The sequence below is a fragment of the Telmatherina bonti genome, assembly GCF_933228915.1.
Source record: "Telmatherina bonti genome assembly, chromosome: 20".
Lineage (NCBI taxonomy): Eukaryota > Metazoa > Chordata > Actinopteri > Atheriniformes > Telmatherinidae > Telmatherina > Telmatherina bonti.
This window is the reverse complement of record NC_136618.1, coordinates 22,008,959-22,026,386: the sequence shown is the minus strand read 5'-3', so window position 1 is coordinate 22,026,386 and position 17,428 is coordinate 22,008,959. Positions and strand designations below refer to the sequence as shown.

General features: G+C 38.9%; 1 protein-coding gene across 1 annotated transcript in view; it reads left to right on the top strand.

The window, feature by feature from the left end:
• Positions 1 to 17,428, top strand: part of LOC306770594 (cadherin-7) — a gene marked incomplete at both ends in the record, with an annotated part of 137,841 nt that overhangs the window by 109,045 nt on the left and 11,368 nt on the right. Inside the window, 2 exons of the mRNA XM_079259476.1 lie at positions 12,207 to 12,324; positions 16,672 to 16,920. Of these exons, the coding sequence (XP_079115602.1) occupies positions 12,207 to 12,324; positions 16,672 to 16,920 (367 nt within the window). The remainder of the gene's footprint in view (positions 1 to 12,206; positions 12,325 to 16,671; positions 16,921 to 17,428) is intronic.

Genomic DNA, 17,428 nt, shown 5'->3' with positions numbered 1-17,428 from the left:
TCGTAGGAGACAGTGTAGAGTGAGGGGTGTGAAAACAGCATGCTCACCACTTCCTTCGTCAACACAACCCCTGGTGACAGCTGTCATATCACCATGGCAACGAGTGCCACTTATTTGATCCGATGCTTATTTATACTCTTGGTTCAACTTTGAAGTAGCTGGCTTGATCTTATTGTGTGAGTCATCTGCCAACAGGGCTTTAGGTGGCTTAAATGAAAGGCTCTTAGCTGGAGAGCCAACCATATAAGTTAAGAATCCGATAATAACCCTTCTGAGATGGTTTGATACTTATAACGAGACTGAAGAGAACTGGAAGAATAGGAGCTTAGATTCCTTGTAGTGTTTTTTAAAGCGGGTGTTAAAGAGCAGGAAGTGTGATCCAAGCTCATCATCACTCAGAATTTAACTTGCAAGTCTAACCATGCTACCTTGACTGACATTACATCTTTCATTAAAGAGGCCACATTCCAGTCTCTGTGAACAGAATCTGAGTATTTTGTGGCAAGGTTGCAGTGAATTATGGTCAATGCAGTTCAATAACACACTTCATGTGTTTGGGAGCATTAAATCTCGATTGTTTGAGTTGCACACCGTTGAGAAGAGACATGTTTTTCTCGGCAGGGTACTATTTGTGGAATTACTGTGAGGGAGCGCTGAGTGAACAGTCAGGATTTCATCTGGGAAGGTTCAGCTCCATCACACAGGTTGTATGGTCTGGGGAATTGGGGAATCCAAATAACTACGCTCCAGGGAGAGGAGGCTTCAATCAAAAGTCCAGATCTTGAATTTGGCTTTGGATCGCAGACAGAAGTGTTTTGTCATCATAGCTGATGTTGACAGAGAGAGTTGAGAATCATTTGGAAGGGTTGATGTTTGATATATATATATATATATATATATATATATATATATATATATATATATATATATATATATATATATATATATATATACAGAAACAAACAATGTGATAACAATATAACACATTTAATCACGGATCCTTTGTCAGAGCACAATTTCCTGATATGCTGATTACACTTATGCATACACTACTTCCACTGCTAACTTGGCACTATATTTACCTCTGCCAGGGAGGTTATGTTTTTGCTGGCGTTTATCTGTTTGTTTGTCTGTCTGTCTGTGTGCAACATAACTCAAAAACGTATGGACGGATTTTCTTGAAATTTTCAGGACTTGTTGGAAATGTGAAAAGGAAGAACTGATTTAATTTTGGTGATAATCCGGATCACCGTTTGGATCCAGGAACTTTTTAAAGGCCTTGCCAGAGGTTTTGTGCTCTCTGAGTGCTTTTCGAGCTAGCGTAGTTTCAGACCCTTCAGTGAGTTTGTTTAAAGACAAAACGAGCACCAAGGTCTAGCATCTTTTTCTTGTGGTATCAAGGATTCTTGGTGAGTAACAATAAAAGAATGTGTAGTTTTCTCTCATCCTTAAGCAGCAGCTGTGAAGCTGTCATAAAGAACACAGCTCATGCAGCTCCACACTGCAGTCAGAGCAGGAGGTGATCACCTCTGCTGCAAGATCAGACTGAAGTTGATGCTGGTTAATTTCTGCTGGTTTACTGCCAGATATTAATGTCTATTAATGAAGAGTGTGGATGAAAACATTTATTCATTCATTCATTTTCCAAACCGCTTATTCCAATTCAGGGTCGCGGGGAAGCTGGAGCCTATCCCAGCTGGCTTTGGGCGACAGGCAGGGTACACCCTGGACAGCTCGCCAGTCCATCGCAGGGCCACACAGATAGACGAACAACCACGCACGCTCACACTCATTCCTAGGGGCAATTTAGAGTGACCAATTAACCTATCATGCATGTGTTTGGATGGTGGGAGGAAGCCGGAGTACCCGGAGAGAACCCACGCATACACGGAGAGAACATGCAATCTCCACACAGAAAGGCCACTGACCAAACCAACCAAGGATCGACCTTCTTGCTGTGAGGCCACAGTGCTAACCACTGCGCCACCGTGCAGCCCATGAAAACATTTAGAAAGGTAAAATTACTTTAACATGTAGTAGACTATTAATTAAAGAATAACTGGAGCTTTATCTGTTAAAGTATTTGAAACCACAATTTCATTTTATATCTGTTCAGTTTTTTCTTTCTTTTTTTTTTTTTTTTGGTCTTGTGCAACATTTAAGCAAGCAGAATGTTTTTCTGGATGCTGTCTTTTAATGGTCAAATTTACTGTGCCAAGAAAAGCATTATAGATATAATGCTCCCCTTGATATTTTGGATTCATATTTTATTTTTCTATTTATTTTGCATAATTGTTTGTATTACAAAGTTTGTATTGTTGGACCGCACCGGAGAGGACAGAAGAGGGACAGAAAGAGAATCGAAAAGAGAAAAACAGAAATACACCTCGAAGAGAGAAAAAGAGAGACAGAAAGCGAGAAGGAGAAAAAGAAAGAAGAAAGAGAACAACTTACGTACATATGCATATACATAAGCACACGTACACATCCGCCTATATGTACACGTATACATTTGCCTATACACACTGGAGTCATATTCCCCCTGCGGGAGGATGAAGCCATCAAGTATCAGGAGAACCTAGAACTCACAAGCTAAATCAGACACACAGAAAGAAAACAAGCTGCTGTTAGTAAATATACCTGCAGGCGACACAGGGACTGTGTCACATGCAGAACATACAGAGTGGAACGTGTTCAGAGAAGAGTGATCATGCCAATGTGACCCCGCCCACACACAGGCAAGGAGCAGGCCAGGAGAAACCACAGACCCCAATCACCCTGCTCCAGATCCCGCAATCCATCCACCGAGGAGATGGCAGAGGGGGGGCCCAGCCAGAAACCCCCATGGTCAGGGAGAACAAGCCCCAGCGGGCCAAAACCCCCGGGCACCGGCCACCCAGGGCAGACAAAGCACGCAAGCAGAGGGTACAGCCCACACAAATGGAGAGCCAGGAAACCCAGACCGCCACTGAGCAGCAGCCAGGCCGCACCCCAGTAGATGACTGAGTTAAACATTGGACACAAATATTATTATTGTAAACTCTGGCTTCATTATTGTCTGAAGAAATATGATAAATTTTATTAACTTTCTAGTCAGTAGAAACAGTAGAAAAAATAGAAAGTACCCTTTGTCAAAACTAAACTGACCTAAAATGAAAATGTCATTTTAAGTAAGTTATCCAACAGTTACAGTCCACAGCATGTTACAGTACTTTTAACTGGTTTTTTGTCCATACTTTTCATAGACATTAATATTTGACAGTAAGCGGAACTGTGTTGTGGCTTCAGTCTGCAGCTTGAAGCACCTGAAGCTGAATGTTGCATGAGAACCAAGCTTTTTGTGTGATCATTTGGACGTTGGAGGAGAATACGTACAGCTGCTGTGGCTAACAGAGAAGAATAAACAATACTTGCCCTCACGTTACTCAACAAGTCTTCACTAACACCAGATATCTTATCTTAAAATAGTATAATATATTTCAGTCTTTGTTCATTTGTTCGTTAAGAAGACAAAAAATATGTTTATAGAGTTGTGGTATACAACATGGGACTTGGGGGTGTGTCTGTATGTGTGTGTGTGAATGATTATGCATGTCCACATATTTGTTTGGTTTTTCTTTGTTGCTTTAATACATGTAAAGTGCTTTCATTTTATTTGGTTTAATCGGATTGTAGGGGTCTAAAAAGTTGCTAATATAACAATATGAATATCGTTCTCAGTGAAAGTATATTGTGGGCTTCAGTGCAATTGGTGTAACAGGAAATTGAGCAACTGCTATGTTATCTGGACTGGATTGGTACTCACTAAAAAACATAACAATTTCCTACCTGTGTTAAGGATTTAATACTATTCCATCCTTGTTATTACACCAGCACAAAACAACAATAACAACAACAACAAAACACTGACCTTATCAGAATGTTTAAATTAGAAAAGCTGTGAACAAAGTTAAGACAAACAACTTAATCTGCTTCACTTTCTTCACTTTAACACATTACTGTTTACTCTCTAGCTTGCTATATATATATATATATATATATATATATATATATATAAAATCTTTCTACTTGGCATGCACTTTTAATTGCTCCTGTGTATACATAAAAAATAAAAACATTTTCATAATGTGTTTTCCATAATGAGACTTTAAAGATGTTAACTGAGCTCTGACATTACCCATTTCACTTAAATACAACCTGTGAATTTAGTTCACATACACAAGAGACAATAAACATATTTTTTGTACAGAAACTTAAATATGCAGAAAATTCAGGAATGCTGAAGGTAATTTTTTTCTGTCCTTATGCACAGCCTTTGTGTATGGCCTATAAGGCAGGGCATATTTGTTATTAATGGACACTAAATTCAGGGCAGTATTTTCCAAAGGTTTCACAGGCATTCCAAAACAAAAACAAACCAATTTCTTTTCTTTTAAGTTTTGTTTTAAAGTAGCTTTTTAAATTTCTGGGTGCAAATTATCTTTTTTGACTCAATGCTGGTGGCACAATGACAAATATTATGTACATTCATGAAGCTGAGCAAACGTACTTCATCACGTCTGCTTTCCATGACGCTGCATCACGTTGCAGCTGAGCTTTGCTTTACGCTTTGTGTCAAACTCTAGCAACTGGTTATCAACACGATGACTATTTTGAATCTGACAGTAGCCAATTCTCCAAGAAGTGCTTTTCTGAAGAATTAAGGAGAGTAATAAGACAAGCGTCAACACTAGACTAACTTTTACTGGCTGGAGAGGTGTCAGAGTACACTTCAGATGCAAAAAGTACCAAAGTTTTTGCCTCCTAACTAAAAAAATCTGCCGAATTTCTGCAGTGATATTTTAGGCTATGGCTGTTTGCAAATACAAGTTGTTTATCAGTTCAAGAAATTGGCCAAAGAGTGACCAGGCATAATGAAACGAAGACAAACATGTTATTGTTTTGTTGATTTTGTAGTGTAAAGCTTTAAGGACGCAGAAAATACCCTGCTTCATGAAATATCAATTTGTTATGATGCAGTGGGCTGGAAGGTCATCTGAATGAACAAATATGACACGTTTGGTTTTGACTTAAAGACAAACACCTCAGGAGCATCTTACAATGTTGAAAAAAAGGACCAAATCATCCAAATTATTATTTTAAACCACTCTACATATCTGAAAGGGCAACACGTTTAGCAAAGATTGTTAAAGAACATCTGAAAAAGTGCAAAGACTAAATGAATAACTAATAGAGAAAAATATTCATTCAGTCATTCATTTTCCGAACTGCTTAATACAATTCAGGGTTGCGGGGAAGCTGGAGCCATTGCAGCAGTCTTTTGGGCGAAAGGCAGGGTACACCCTAGACAACTCGCCAGTCCATCGCAGAACAGAGAAAAATATTACACATTACAAAACCATCTCAACGTACACTGTTTTTCTTTTTTTATATTTTACTTTTCTTGTGATCTGCCTGGTAACAAACATTGATCCTTATATTTTATGTCCCTTTAGATGATAACTTAGTTGAAGTGGCATATAAAAAGAATCACTTATTCTGTGCTTTAAAGCGTTGATTTAGCTACCTGATGTGAATGCCAACTCAAAAAAGTCTGAATTAACACAATCCTCTGAATTTGTTTATGGCTGCTAAGTTGTGAAAATATCTCATATAGAAAGCTGTTCTGATTCACAAGGTACTTTTATGTCACACATCCTGCTCAAATTATAATTTTTGAGACTCCTTACATGTCATATTTGCTGTACCTCAACTTATTTCAGTTTCACTAAGCTTTATTTGTATAGTGCCAAATTATGACAGTCGTCTCAAAGCACTTGTAAAAATCCAGCCCAATTCAATCCAGTTACCATAGTACTATTATACGATTGTAATCCAATTGTGATCATTTACGCCAGCTGAAAAAGAATGATTTTCAGGCTAAGTAGACCAACAGACTGCATTGAATCTTTTCATCTTGAGCATGGTTGGTGGTGGAAAGGAAAGAAAAAGCTTTCAACGGGAAAATAAACTTCCTGCAGAACTACAGGCATGAAAAGCTTCAGTCATTAGGGTTGGAAAAACACAATAAAGACATTTATAACTGTGAGCCATATGTGCTTACAAAACAACAAGGAAAATCACAAATTCATGAAGTTATTATTCCTATGAAAACTTAAAGTATAATCTTAAGGTTTTAGAGGATGTCTGCTTCACGAGGCTAAACCGGGAACTAGAAAAATGGCCTGATAACTGCTAAAATTCATCTTAAACAGCCATTTTTGCTATGTGGTTTAAATTTAAATTATATTTGACATGTTACTGTTTGCACCACAGTTAAGCAGTTTTATGTTTTGCATTTTTTGCCTATCTGTACTGAAAAAAGATCTAAACTATGAGCTTAAAACAACTCGAGTCCACAAGGGCTGCCGTCTTGCAAGGATAAAGAATTCCCCTGCTGCAAGCTTCAAACTTTGCACAGGTCGGCTAATTACTCATTGATTCACGTCTGTCGTGTTGCAGCAGGGAAACTCCTAACATTTACAGTACAGGACTGCAGCTCATGAAGAACTCAAGTTCCCCACCCCAGACATAAAACCACTGTACGTACTGAACAATAATTCTATAAGATGTGCATTGTATATGCAGTATATATATATATGTGTGTATATAAATGCTCACTAAAATGCTCACACTAAAGTAACACGTTGTAGATTTGAATGAATGAAATATTTCTATTAAATACTTTCTTTCCATAGTTGAATGTGCTGACAACAAAATCACACAAAAATTATCAATGAAAATCAAATGTAACAACCCATGAAGGTCTGGATTTGGAGTTATACTAAAATTTAAAGTGGAAAAACACACTACAGGCTGATCCAACTCTGATGTAATGTCCTTTAAACAAGTCAAAATGAGGCTCAGTAGTGTGTGTGGCCTCTGCATGCCTGTATGACCTCCCTACAACGCCTGGGCATGCTCCTGTTGAGGCGGCGGATGTTCTCCTGAGGGATCTCCTCCTAGACCTGGACTAAAGCATCCACCAACTCCTTGAAAGTCTGTGGTGCAACTTGATTCTGGTGGATGGAGCGAGACATGATGTCCCAGATGTGCTCAATTGGATTCAGGTCTGGGGAATGGGCGGGCCAGTCCATAACATCAATGCCTTCGTGTTGCAGGAACTGCTGACACACTCAAGCCACATTAGGTCTAGCATTGTCTTGCATTAGGAGGAACCAACCACACCAGCATATGGTCTCACAAGGGGTCTAAGGATCTCATCTCAGTACCTAATAGCAGTCAGGCTACTTCTGGCAAGCACATGGAGGACTGTGCGGCCCTCCAAAGAAATGCCACCCAACACCATTACTGGCCCACTGCCAAACCGGTCATGCTGGAGGATGTTGCAGGCAGCAGAACGTCTCCACGGTGTCTCCAGACTCTGTCACTTCTGTCACATGTGCTCAGTGTAAACCTGCTTTCATCCATGAAGAACACAGGGTACCGTTGGCAAATTTGCCAATCTTGGTGTTCTCTGGCAAATGCCAAATGTTATGTATGGTGTTGGGCTGTAAGCACAACCCCCACCTGTGGACGTCGGGCCCTCATACCACCCTCATGGAGTCTGTTTCTGACTCTTTGAGCAGACACATGCATATTTGTGGCCTGCTGGAGCTCATTCTGCAGGGCTCTGGCAGTGCTCCTCCTGTTCCTCCTTGCACAAAGAAGGAGGTAGCAGTCCTGCTGCTGGGTTGTTGCCTGCCCACGGCCTCCTCCACGTCTCCTGATGTACTGGCCTGTCTCCTGGTAGCGCCTCCATGCTCTGGACACTACGCTGACAAACACAGCAAACCTTGCCACAGCTCGCATTGATGTGCCATCCTGGATGAGCTGCACTACCTGAGCCACTTGTATGGGTTTTAGACTCCGTCTCATGCTACCACTAGAATGAAAGCACCGCCAGCATTCAAAAGAGACCGAAACATCAGCCAGAAAGCATCGGAACTGAGAAGTGGTCTGTGGTCACCACCTGCAGAACCACTTCTTTACTGGGTGTGTCTTGCCAACTGCCCATAATTTTCACCTGTTGTCTATTCCATTTGCACAACAGCATGTGAAATTCAGTCATATATATATATATATATATATATATATATATATATATATATATATATATATATATATATAAAATATGTGTGTGTGTGTATAATGAAATGTATTTTTATTTACTCACTGGTTGTTCTCATCTCTCATGCTTTAAGAGATGAATGAGCTATTACCAGGGCTACTCTTATTTCAAAGGTGCAGATAGACACCTTTGTCCTCTAATATCTTTTTTGATCTGACATGCAGCCAGGCGTAAACTCAGGAAACATTTAATTCGGTGATTCATAGGCCCCCTCAGTCGTTCCTTGCAACAGGCACCAGTCTGCTGCTGCCGTTAATGTCTTTCAGCGAGAATTTATATCTACAGCCATGTCTCTCTCCTCCTATCTCCTACTCAACCCATTAGAGGATTCCCCACCAAAGGTTCGCCGGTACACGTTGGATCAGAGCCACACTAATGAAAGGCATTATACATTACAAAGTGTTTGATTTAGAGATGATTTACAGTCCTTTGCCTCTGCACCGAGAAATGAAAACCTTCCTCAAGATAAGCTCCGAATGCACCTGCAATATTCAAAGGACATCAAAGGGTTCAAATTGTGTATAGGATTCCTAGTCAGTGTAAGAACCACAAAGAACGCGTTCTATCAGATTGGAAATTTCCATAACAGAATTATTATGATTCCAGCAGAGCTTGCATACACTGTTTAGATCCTCAGTTGTTGCATCTGTCTACCACTGATCTGATTCTGACACAAACATCACTGCCATCTGTCTATGCACACATCTCCCACACGCTTTTGAGCTGCACAAGATAAACTTTTTACAATTCTGATCCAGTTTTAAATCCCCCTTGCTCTGCAACACTGCACTGCAAACAGAAAGGTCAGACTTTGTGACTACTTTCGCAAACAAATAGCCAACTATTTTAATTGCTGCAACAAAACAGTGTAAGATATTCATAAATTTTCACTCCTCCTGCCAGTTTTAATAATTGGCAGGATGTTGTTTGCCACCTACACAAACACTTAATACCTGACAGCTTGTAACCAGCAGCATTTAATCACAACTGACAACTGATAATCCATGTCTCAGCACTGATGGATCATTGGCTTTTTTTTTCCCTTCCTCTTTCCCTCAATTCCATTAATTTTGTCTCTTTTTTATGTTCATCTCAAAGCTGTTTGGGGCTGGGAGATGTGATAATTTAGTGAGAATTGCTTTTAAGAATCTATTGGATGCTCTCCATGGGTGTGAGTTGTCACAGGGTTGAGTTCCTAGATCGCCTGCAAATGTTTGATGTAAATTTATAAGGACACTGCTGCAGTAACACACTTTGATGCCGTCGTGGTGGCTATCATTTGTCGTCCATATGGCGTCTTGATGTGTGATGTGCCTCTCATGTACAGCATGTACTGAGCAAGATTTCTCTCTTTTTTTTTCCTCACTGCTGTCAGCTATTAAAATTATGTTGTTGTTGTTTTTTTTCCTGAAAAGAGAGAACTTGTTTTGGGTTTTTTTTGTTTTTTTTTTAAGATAGTGTGTTTGTGTGAATCCAACAATCATTAGAGTACATGCTGGTAGGTGAAGGTAATTTGATTTATTTGGCAATTTGATTTCCTGTAAGGGTTACAGTTGTAAATCTTATTATATAATAAAAGGAGTAAGATCCTCTTCAGTCCTGGGTTCAGAAGCAAAACAAAGTAGGCCAAAAGAAATAGTATTCACTTGTTTAACTCACAAATATGAATGCTTCTCTCACAGTGCCTCAAGCAAGAGCAGTCCTTATCATGAGTCACTTTCATTCCTTATAATGAAGCAGACATGCCTGATTACACAGCATGTTTTATTTTGGACAGCATTAGTGTAGCAACATGCTGCAGCATTGCATTTTTATGTTTTAATATGCTGCTCAAGGCCAGTAGGTGTGATAGTGTTTAAGATATTAGAATAAAAGTATGTGTATTTATATGATGCTGTCATGACAAGATATTACCAGTAAATGATTCCAAAGCTTCTGGAAAAGGGTTCTCCAACTTTACGTCTTATCCCTTGTAATGTTACAGGAAAAAAAGAAGCTGTAATCTATCTTTTGGTTTAATAATTAAAAAAGTAAATATGTTCTATGATTATTACAAAATAAACAACACAATGCAACGTGATGCAATATGATATAATCCACAGCAATACGACACGTTGCCATATCATTCCTTGCCATGCTATACAATAGGATGCCTTTTTTGTGTGTTATGGGAGATTGTTGCTAAATTAATATATTTTCCACACAAATGCTGTCACATTTATTATCTCAAAAAGTTTCTTTATAGATCTTGGGGCTTATGAGACAAAAACAACAGTTGATAGAACGAAGAACATTTCTGCTAAACCGAGAATTAAACGGGCTGTCCGTGAAGATACAGGTCGATTCTCCTCACTAATTAAGGCCCTTACAGATGCTGTAACATCCGTAAGCCCGGTAACAATAATATGATATCTGCAAGAGAAGGACTTTAACAACTAAACGTCTTCAAAGGCAAAGGACCGCCAAACATGGCACACTGAAAGGTGGAATAAAGTTTAATTCTGATGTTAAAAAAAAAAAAAAGGAACCTGGGTGGCCCTGATGGTTACTGGTAGACGTTCGCTACTCTGCAGAGTGGAGGTGCTTTTTCCTGGAAGAATGAAGCTTCAGGTTGTGTGAGAGCATTAGACTGCCGGTCACGAGGTGGAGATGTTGCAGCTGTTGGGTCTTTCAACAGGACAAATCTGCAGTGCACAATGCCCGTCTCACTAACCACTTATTCTGGAAGAGTAATGCCGCTCATTGGTTACTCTTCTTACTTACAACTTTAATGTATAAGCATTTAATATTCTTATAAATCCTACTCAAAATAAAACCATTTCATATGATTCAGGTGGTAGCTTGTGCAGATATTATGAGGTAACAACTCACACATAGAGAAAAGCCCCATGTGTGCCTTGTTTCCCCCTGAGAGGGTTGCTGCTGATGTCGGAAAATGTGTGTACAGTAAAGTGTTAAATGCAGTGTGAAGATGTTGTGATGTATGACACGGTTGCAGACAGTTGTACAAACCGCTACCTAACCTGGGAATTTTCCGACATATTTTTCCTTTATGTCCTCCGAGTGGGAATGTGATTCAGTCAGTTCGATAAAGCTAACTTTCAAATAAAATTTCACACCTTAAAATGTGTTTTACCCTAGAGACTTGGTAAGAGCTTGATAATAAGAGATGTGGATGATTACTGATGTTAAACATACACACACAAGTCTGCTCCTTAATTCTATGACTTATACATTTGCCACAATTGATTGACAGTTTATTGACTAATTTTGATATGACCTGAAAGCTTTTGTTTCTGAAATGCAAAATTAACAATGAATATGTTTGAAATTGTTGATAACTGAAAAAAAGAAAGAAGTTATCATGGCACTTATACAGCTCATCTTTTTTTTCCCCCAAATACGGATATTGTGAATGCAACTTGCTTGATTTGATTGACCTGTATCCCTTTTCATCAGCTTGATTTACATGCTTTTATAGACACATATGTATATTTATTAAGCAAATGAAAGGATTTTGTGTATATCCAAGTGGGCACTATATATGTGTTGATCTAAGTAGTTGGATTAGAAAAACACTCTATTAACAATGATTTCCTTTTCAGAAAACACTTTCCCACAAAAAACTACTTCATCCTCAAGACTTTGCCAGGCCCTTGCCAAATAAGCACTCACTGCATTTAGGGAGATAAATGACTCAAAGCCACAGCCAAACATAATAAAACAAACCTGCTCCATTTGTAAAAATCAAGTTTTTTTTTTTTTTCTTTTTTTCTGTTTTTTTCCAGTTTACACATACGCTTTCTTGGTATGTTCCCATGTTTATAACTCTATGACAGAGTGAAAACCGATGCCCATATAAAGGCGGGATGTCGATGCTTTTACTCAGGCTGATACAGCGAATGAGGAAAGTTGCTACTTTGAACAATTTACAGGTTCACTTAACACCTAATCGTCCATTTAAATCAGATAAACATCGGCAAGCCAACTGATCTTGTATGTCTGTTTTTTTTTTTTTGTTCTCCTTTTTCCTCAGGTGATTCAGACCATCAGTGCAGTGGATAAGGACGACCCTCCGAGTGGTCATCGCTTTTTTTTCGCCCTGGCTGCAACGGTAGCTGGCAACCACAACTTCACTCTGCGAGATAACAAAGGTGCAGCGGCCTTCTGTGTCCTTTCTTTGTCATAAATGTCAGAAAACTTTATACAACTGTTTTTTTATGTGATTATTTGTGATTAAAATGCCTCTAGAGGCATCATCTCTGTAAATCCTGAGTACATGGAAATTTGAAAAATTCTTAAAAAAAAAAAAAAGCTTCTGAAAGCTCTTGAAAAATTAAAAGTTATTTCAGTCTCCAATTCAGTTTAGATTTATAGATTGTTATATGTATTTTACATTTTACAAGTTAGCTGTTAATTTTTATTCATTTTCTGTTACTCATCCTGTTTTCATCCTGTAAGTTTGGGAAATCAAGGCTGTCAATTATTCATCTATTCATATAATACTTGGAGATTTTTCTGTTACAAAATGTATCATAACAGGATCATTTTCATGTTTTTCATACTTCTGTAAGTGGCTTCATACCTGTCGTTATAGAATAAGGCACTTTGGTTACTTGCTATTTTTACCCACTTGAGGTTGAGTAACTTTATATACATACACTGAAGCATGCAGTTGTGCATGCGTGTATGCACACATAGGTTCCACTTCAGGTAGACTCACTTCCATTTAGAAACAAACATATAAGGAGGAATAAATTCCCTGCAGTGCTTCAGCACCTTTTTCAACTTTTTCCAAGATCAGCTGTTAAAAGGTTACTGCTTGTTGAATGCATCACTGACTGTCTTTAGAGGAAGAAGAGGGGTCTCTGTGTGCACCACAGCAGGTTGTATTTCAGACACAACAGACTAAGGTGGGAACTCCGTTCAGGAAAGGCTATTTAACAAGTTATACTCACCGATTCCTTCAAGTGAACTTTAGCTTGGCTGTCGAAGTTATTTGTGTAAATAAAGAGCATCAATCACAGACTTGGTAGTGATCTTACCCTTTTCAGAGTTGGGAGGGGTTGATCTAAGGAATAATTCTTAGTTCTAATCTGATTGGCTGTCCTTGTTTGAAGTTACCGATTACATAATTGCCTGAAATAGTCAGATTACTTGATCATTTCATACTTGAAGAGGAGAGTTCAATTCAGATACATTATGTTTTATCAGCTGTCTTTATACACTAACCAGTCAGATGTTTGGACACTTTCCAGTTAGGTTTAAAGGGATAGCATGTGACCAGCAGTGTATGTTTGCTTTTAAAACTTTGCTGTTTTATCTTTGTCTTTATCCACATTATTGACCCCCAAACAGCAGTTAAACCTAATGTACGAGCTATGGAGGCCTAGCCTGATCTGAGGAGATTCTTGCCACTTGCCTTGCATATTACACATATATTACCACATATTCTTTAAAACATTCAACACGGACGTAGCGGGAGTTCGTTTTCTTCTTGCAAGTCGTTGTATTGTTGTAATATTAGTTTCTGACTTGTGATTAGGTTCAGTAAGCAACACAGACTTGCCAACAACGCCATGTAGCCTCAGGTTTTTACAGCAAAAACGACACAGGTCATTTATGTCTTCTGACTGCACGCCATGTTTATTTTCTTCTGTTGCGTTCGCTCTACTAAACACTTCCCTGACGTCAGTAAAGTGCCGCTTTACTGACGTCATGTCAGCCATTTTTCTGATCTGTTTACTCACTTCTTTGCCTCGCCCTAGAAATTCGTTGATGTGATTGGTGGATTTCAAGTATTGGATCATATCAGGCTTTTGGTTTGTAGAACTCTTTTTTTTGGAAGAGCTTTTTAACAACTGATTTAAAATAACAGCATTTTCAACAGGGGTGTGTAGGAGAGGGGGGGTATCAGTTATGAAGCTATTGATGGATGAAACAAGCTATTTAAAAGGCGGGTTAGGCAATCTGTGAAACTAAATGTTATTGATCATCTACTGGACAGAAGAATTACAAAATAACTTTAACCTGTTCACCAGCGAGATGTGACACCCACCCAGCAGTATTCTCAATACCAGTGAAACCAGAGTAACAATTGCTTGGAGCTCTTTTAGGAAACATTCAGGAAATCTCAAGAAATGTTTGCTCTAAATGCCTTATATGACCTAAACATATAAATTAACTGACCACTTTAAAGTTATGGTAAACATCTTTGTCTGGCCAGTCCTGTTGCAGGCTGAAAACCTCTGGGAAAACTGGAAGTGGCTTTCAGAGTCTATGAAAGGTGTTGGTCGAAGTTAAGTCTGGACTCTTTGCTCTTTCCTCCCTTTGAATTAAGCCTGGCAGCAATGCAATTGATATTTTGGCCATGGCTCACTTTAGCTCTCTGTACCCGACCACAATCCACTCAGCAATCAAACTCCAAAGTAGTGCGAAGTATCTGGGCCTCCTGGCATTAAAAAGCTTTGCCAAATATAAACCATGATTCTGTCATGACAATGCCTCCTCTCGCTCCTTTTGTTTTCTCAAGTTTTTCTCCAAACTGAAAGCAGCTGGAGCACATCTGCTATAACCCAGTTTGTGCCACAGCTTAACTAAATTACAGTATCACTTCAAGCTTAAAAACACAAGATGAAAATCACTTTCATGCCATCATGAGCTGCAATCCACCTACACAGATAAATAGTGGGCAAATTAAAACTATGTTTCCCACAGGAAAACATGTTTTTTTAGTTTGCATGGAACTTTAAAGACCGGTGAGAACTGTTTTTGACTTAAACGTCTCAAACTTCCACAAATTCCCCACCGATTTAAATAAAACACATGCAGAGCTGATGGACTCGCAGGGGTGACAAGCTGTGTTAACTGTTTCGCCTGCATGTGTGGGAGCTCGGCTGAGGCTGCCATGTTGCATTTCTCAAAGAGCGGAGCAGCAGCCAGGTTGTGCCAGAGCAATCCACGTGAGTGCAGACATGTGTTGCACGTTGAACTGGGTGTTTAAGGCAACCTCTCTATGGAGTAGCTTGGCCTGGAAGCTGTTTTTTATAGCTGTATTAGTGTGCACCTTGTGTTTATTATGTATGTAGCCAACTATACAAGATTGATAGGTTCTTTGAGCTCTGAGGAACTGAGATTCAGTCCAACAAGGTTTGGTTTTATTGCCTCTGCATGTCAGTTTTTCTACCTGCTCACTTGAAGCAGAGTGGAAGGTGTAGAAGAGAAGGAAAGAGAAATAAGTTGCCTTATTCGTATTAAATGTTACATTCCTGTAGTTTAGATCAGATATTTTAGCCATCAGTGTGTTGTTCAGTGAGCCAGTTTTTAAATTTGTTGAAAGGAAATTAAAGTTGCTGCTTTTCTATTTAGCTGAAGAATAGAAACAAAAATATTTCTAGGATTACTTTGTCAGACTTCCAGGCAGTTTTCTAATATTAATGCAATTTTGCGACAACAAATGTTTATTAGACAACACTAAGTTTTTTTTTTTTTTAAGATGACTATCAGACTCAGTTCAGGTTGATCACATTTTCAATTGGGTCTAATTTCCCTCCTGTCAAATTCAGTCAGGTTCTTGAATTGTATTGGTCCAATTTAGCTCATATACACCAAAGCACATCAATTTTCTATCAGTTTTCTGCACGCCCTTTGTTTCTTACACTTTTATTGCTCCTGTAATTATTATCTCAGCTCTACAAAGTGTTTTACGCTGCCTCCATCATATTTAGCTGCAATGAGAAATTTTTTTCTATAATCACACAACTCCTTTGGCAAAAGCTAAATCACTGCAAACAAAACCGTAGCACTAAAGTAAGATGTCTCTTGAACAAAACGCTGCGTCTCGTATTCAGTCTCGGAACATTCAACAAGTTCTTCTAGTCAAAGGTCTTTTTTTTTTCAACTCATGCCAGTCAGCATCAGCTAGCTGTTTTTTTTTCTTTGTCCATCTGAGTTTTTTTCAATTTTTTACTAATGTCACATTTACAAGAATACACATCAATTTATCAACTTTTAACATCTTTTTTATACCTTCTGGAAGCAATCTGAATATCCATCAGACAAACAAAGAACTTGTCCTCCAATACTAAATCTACATTTCAATCATGATTGCTGAGAGATTGCATTCCATCCACTGATGCAGCTGTCATAAAATGTCCTTTTTTTTTTTAGCCACCACACAGGAAAATTGTTCTCCTCTTGCTTCTTTCCATATACACAGATTTCATTTGAGATTTACCATCAAATCAAAGCTGTTATTAGCCAACAGGTGGCCAAGACCACAGAGAGGTGCCACATTGTGCCATACAATGAACTGTGTTAATGACACCATCTGTTGCCATTCCTGTTTGTAATACCAGAAAATCATTTCAAATGCAACACCGAGGCAAGACACTTATTACAGAATACAAGTTAAGCCCTGTGTTAGTCATTTATTTGCAGCTTATTGTTCATTTGAAACCTTAAACACAATATGACGTATCTGTTTTTACTTTGTTTTGCAGACAACACTGCATCCATATTGACGAAGCGAGGCGGCTTCAGGAGACGTGAGCAGCCTGTATATCGACTGCCTGTTTTAATTGTGGACAGTGGAAGTCCTGCCCTCAGCAGCACAAACACGCTGTCAGTGCAAGTGTGTGACTGTGACTCTGACGGCGTGGCCTTGTCTTGTGGAGCAGTGGCCTACACAGCGACTGGGCTGAGCACCGGCGCCCTCCTGGCTATTCTGGGCTGCATCATCACACTTCTGGGTAAGACCTGTATGACCTCGGTGTGAGCGATGTAAGTCCACGATACAACTGTTTGTCTTGTTGCTGTGAAGATCAGTGTTAAGGTCAGAGGTTAGTGGTTCATTAATAAAGACGTTACAGATGTCGCTATTTCCCAAATATGCTTGGAGTTGTAATCTCCACCTATCATATCTATCCGTAGTCAAATCTTTTTTTTCTTTTTTTTTTACTGCAGCAGCAAAATGCAGAATAAAAATCTTAAATTGAATGAATGTAAATGAATTTACACTGTAACATGAGATGCGAGTGGTTGCTTTTAGTGAGATGTCACGCCCTTTGTTTTTCTTTCTTTTACCTTTTAAGAAAGTGAAACACAAAGAGATCCACAGACCTTAATTATCAAAATGTTTCATTTGTGCAGTATATTAAGGAGCAGCTGCTATGATCGGTTGTGTAAACCGTGCTCATCTACTACTCCGAATGCATCATGTCCTTAGTTATGAAGTGCTACCTTCATTTGGTAAATTCC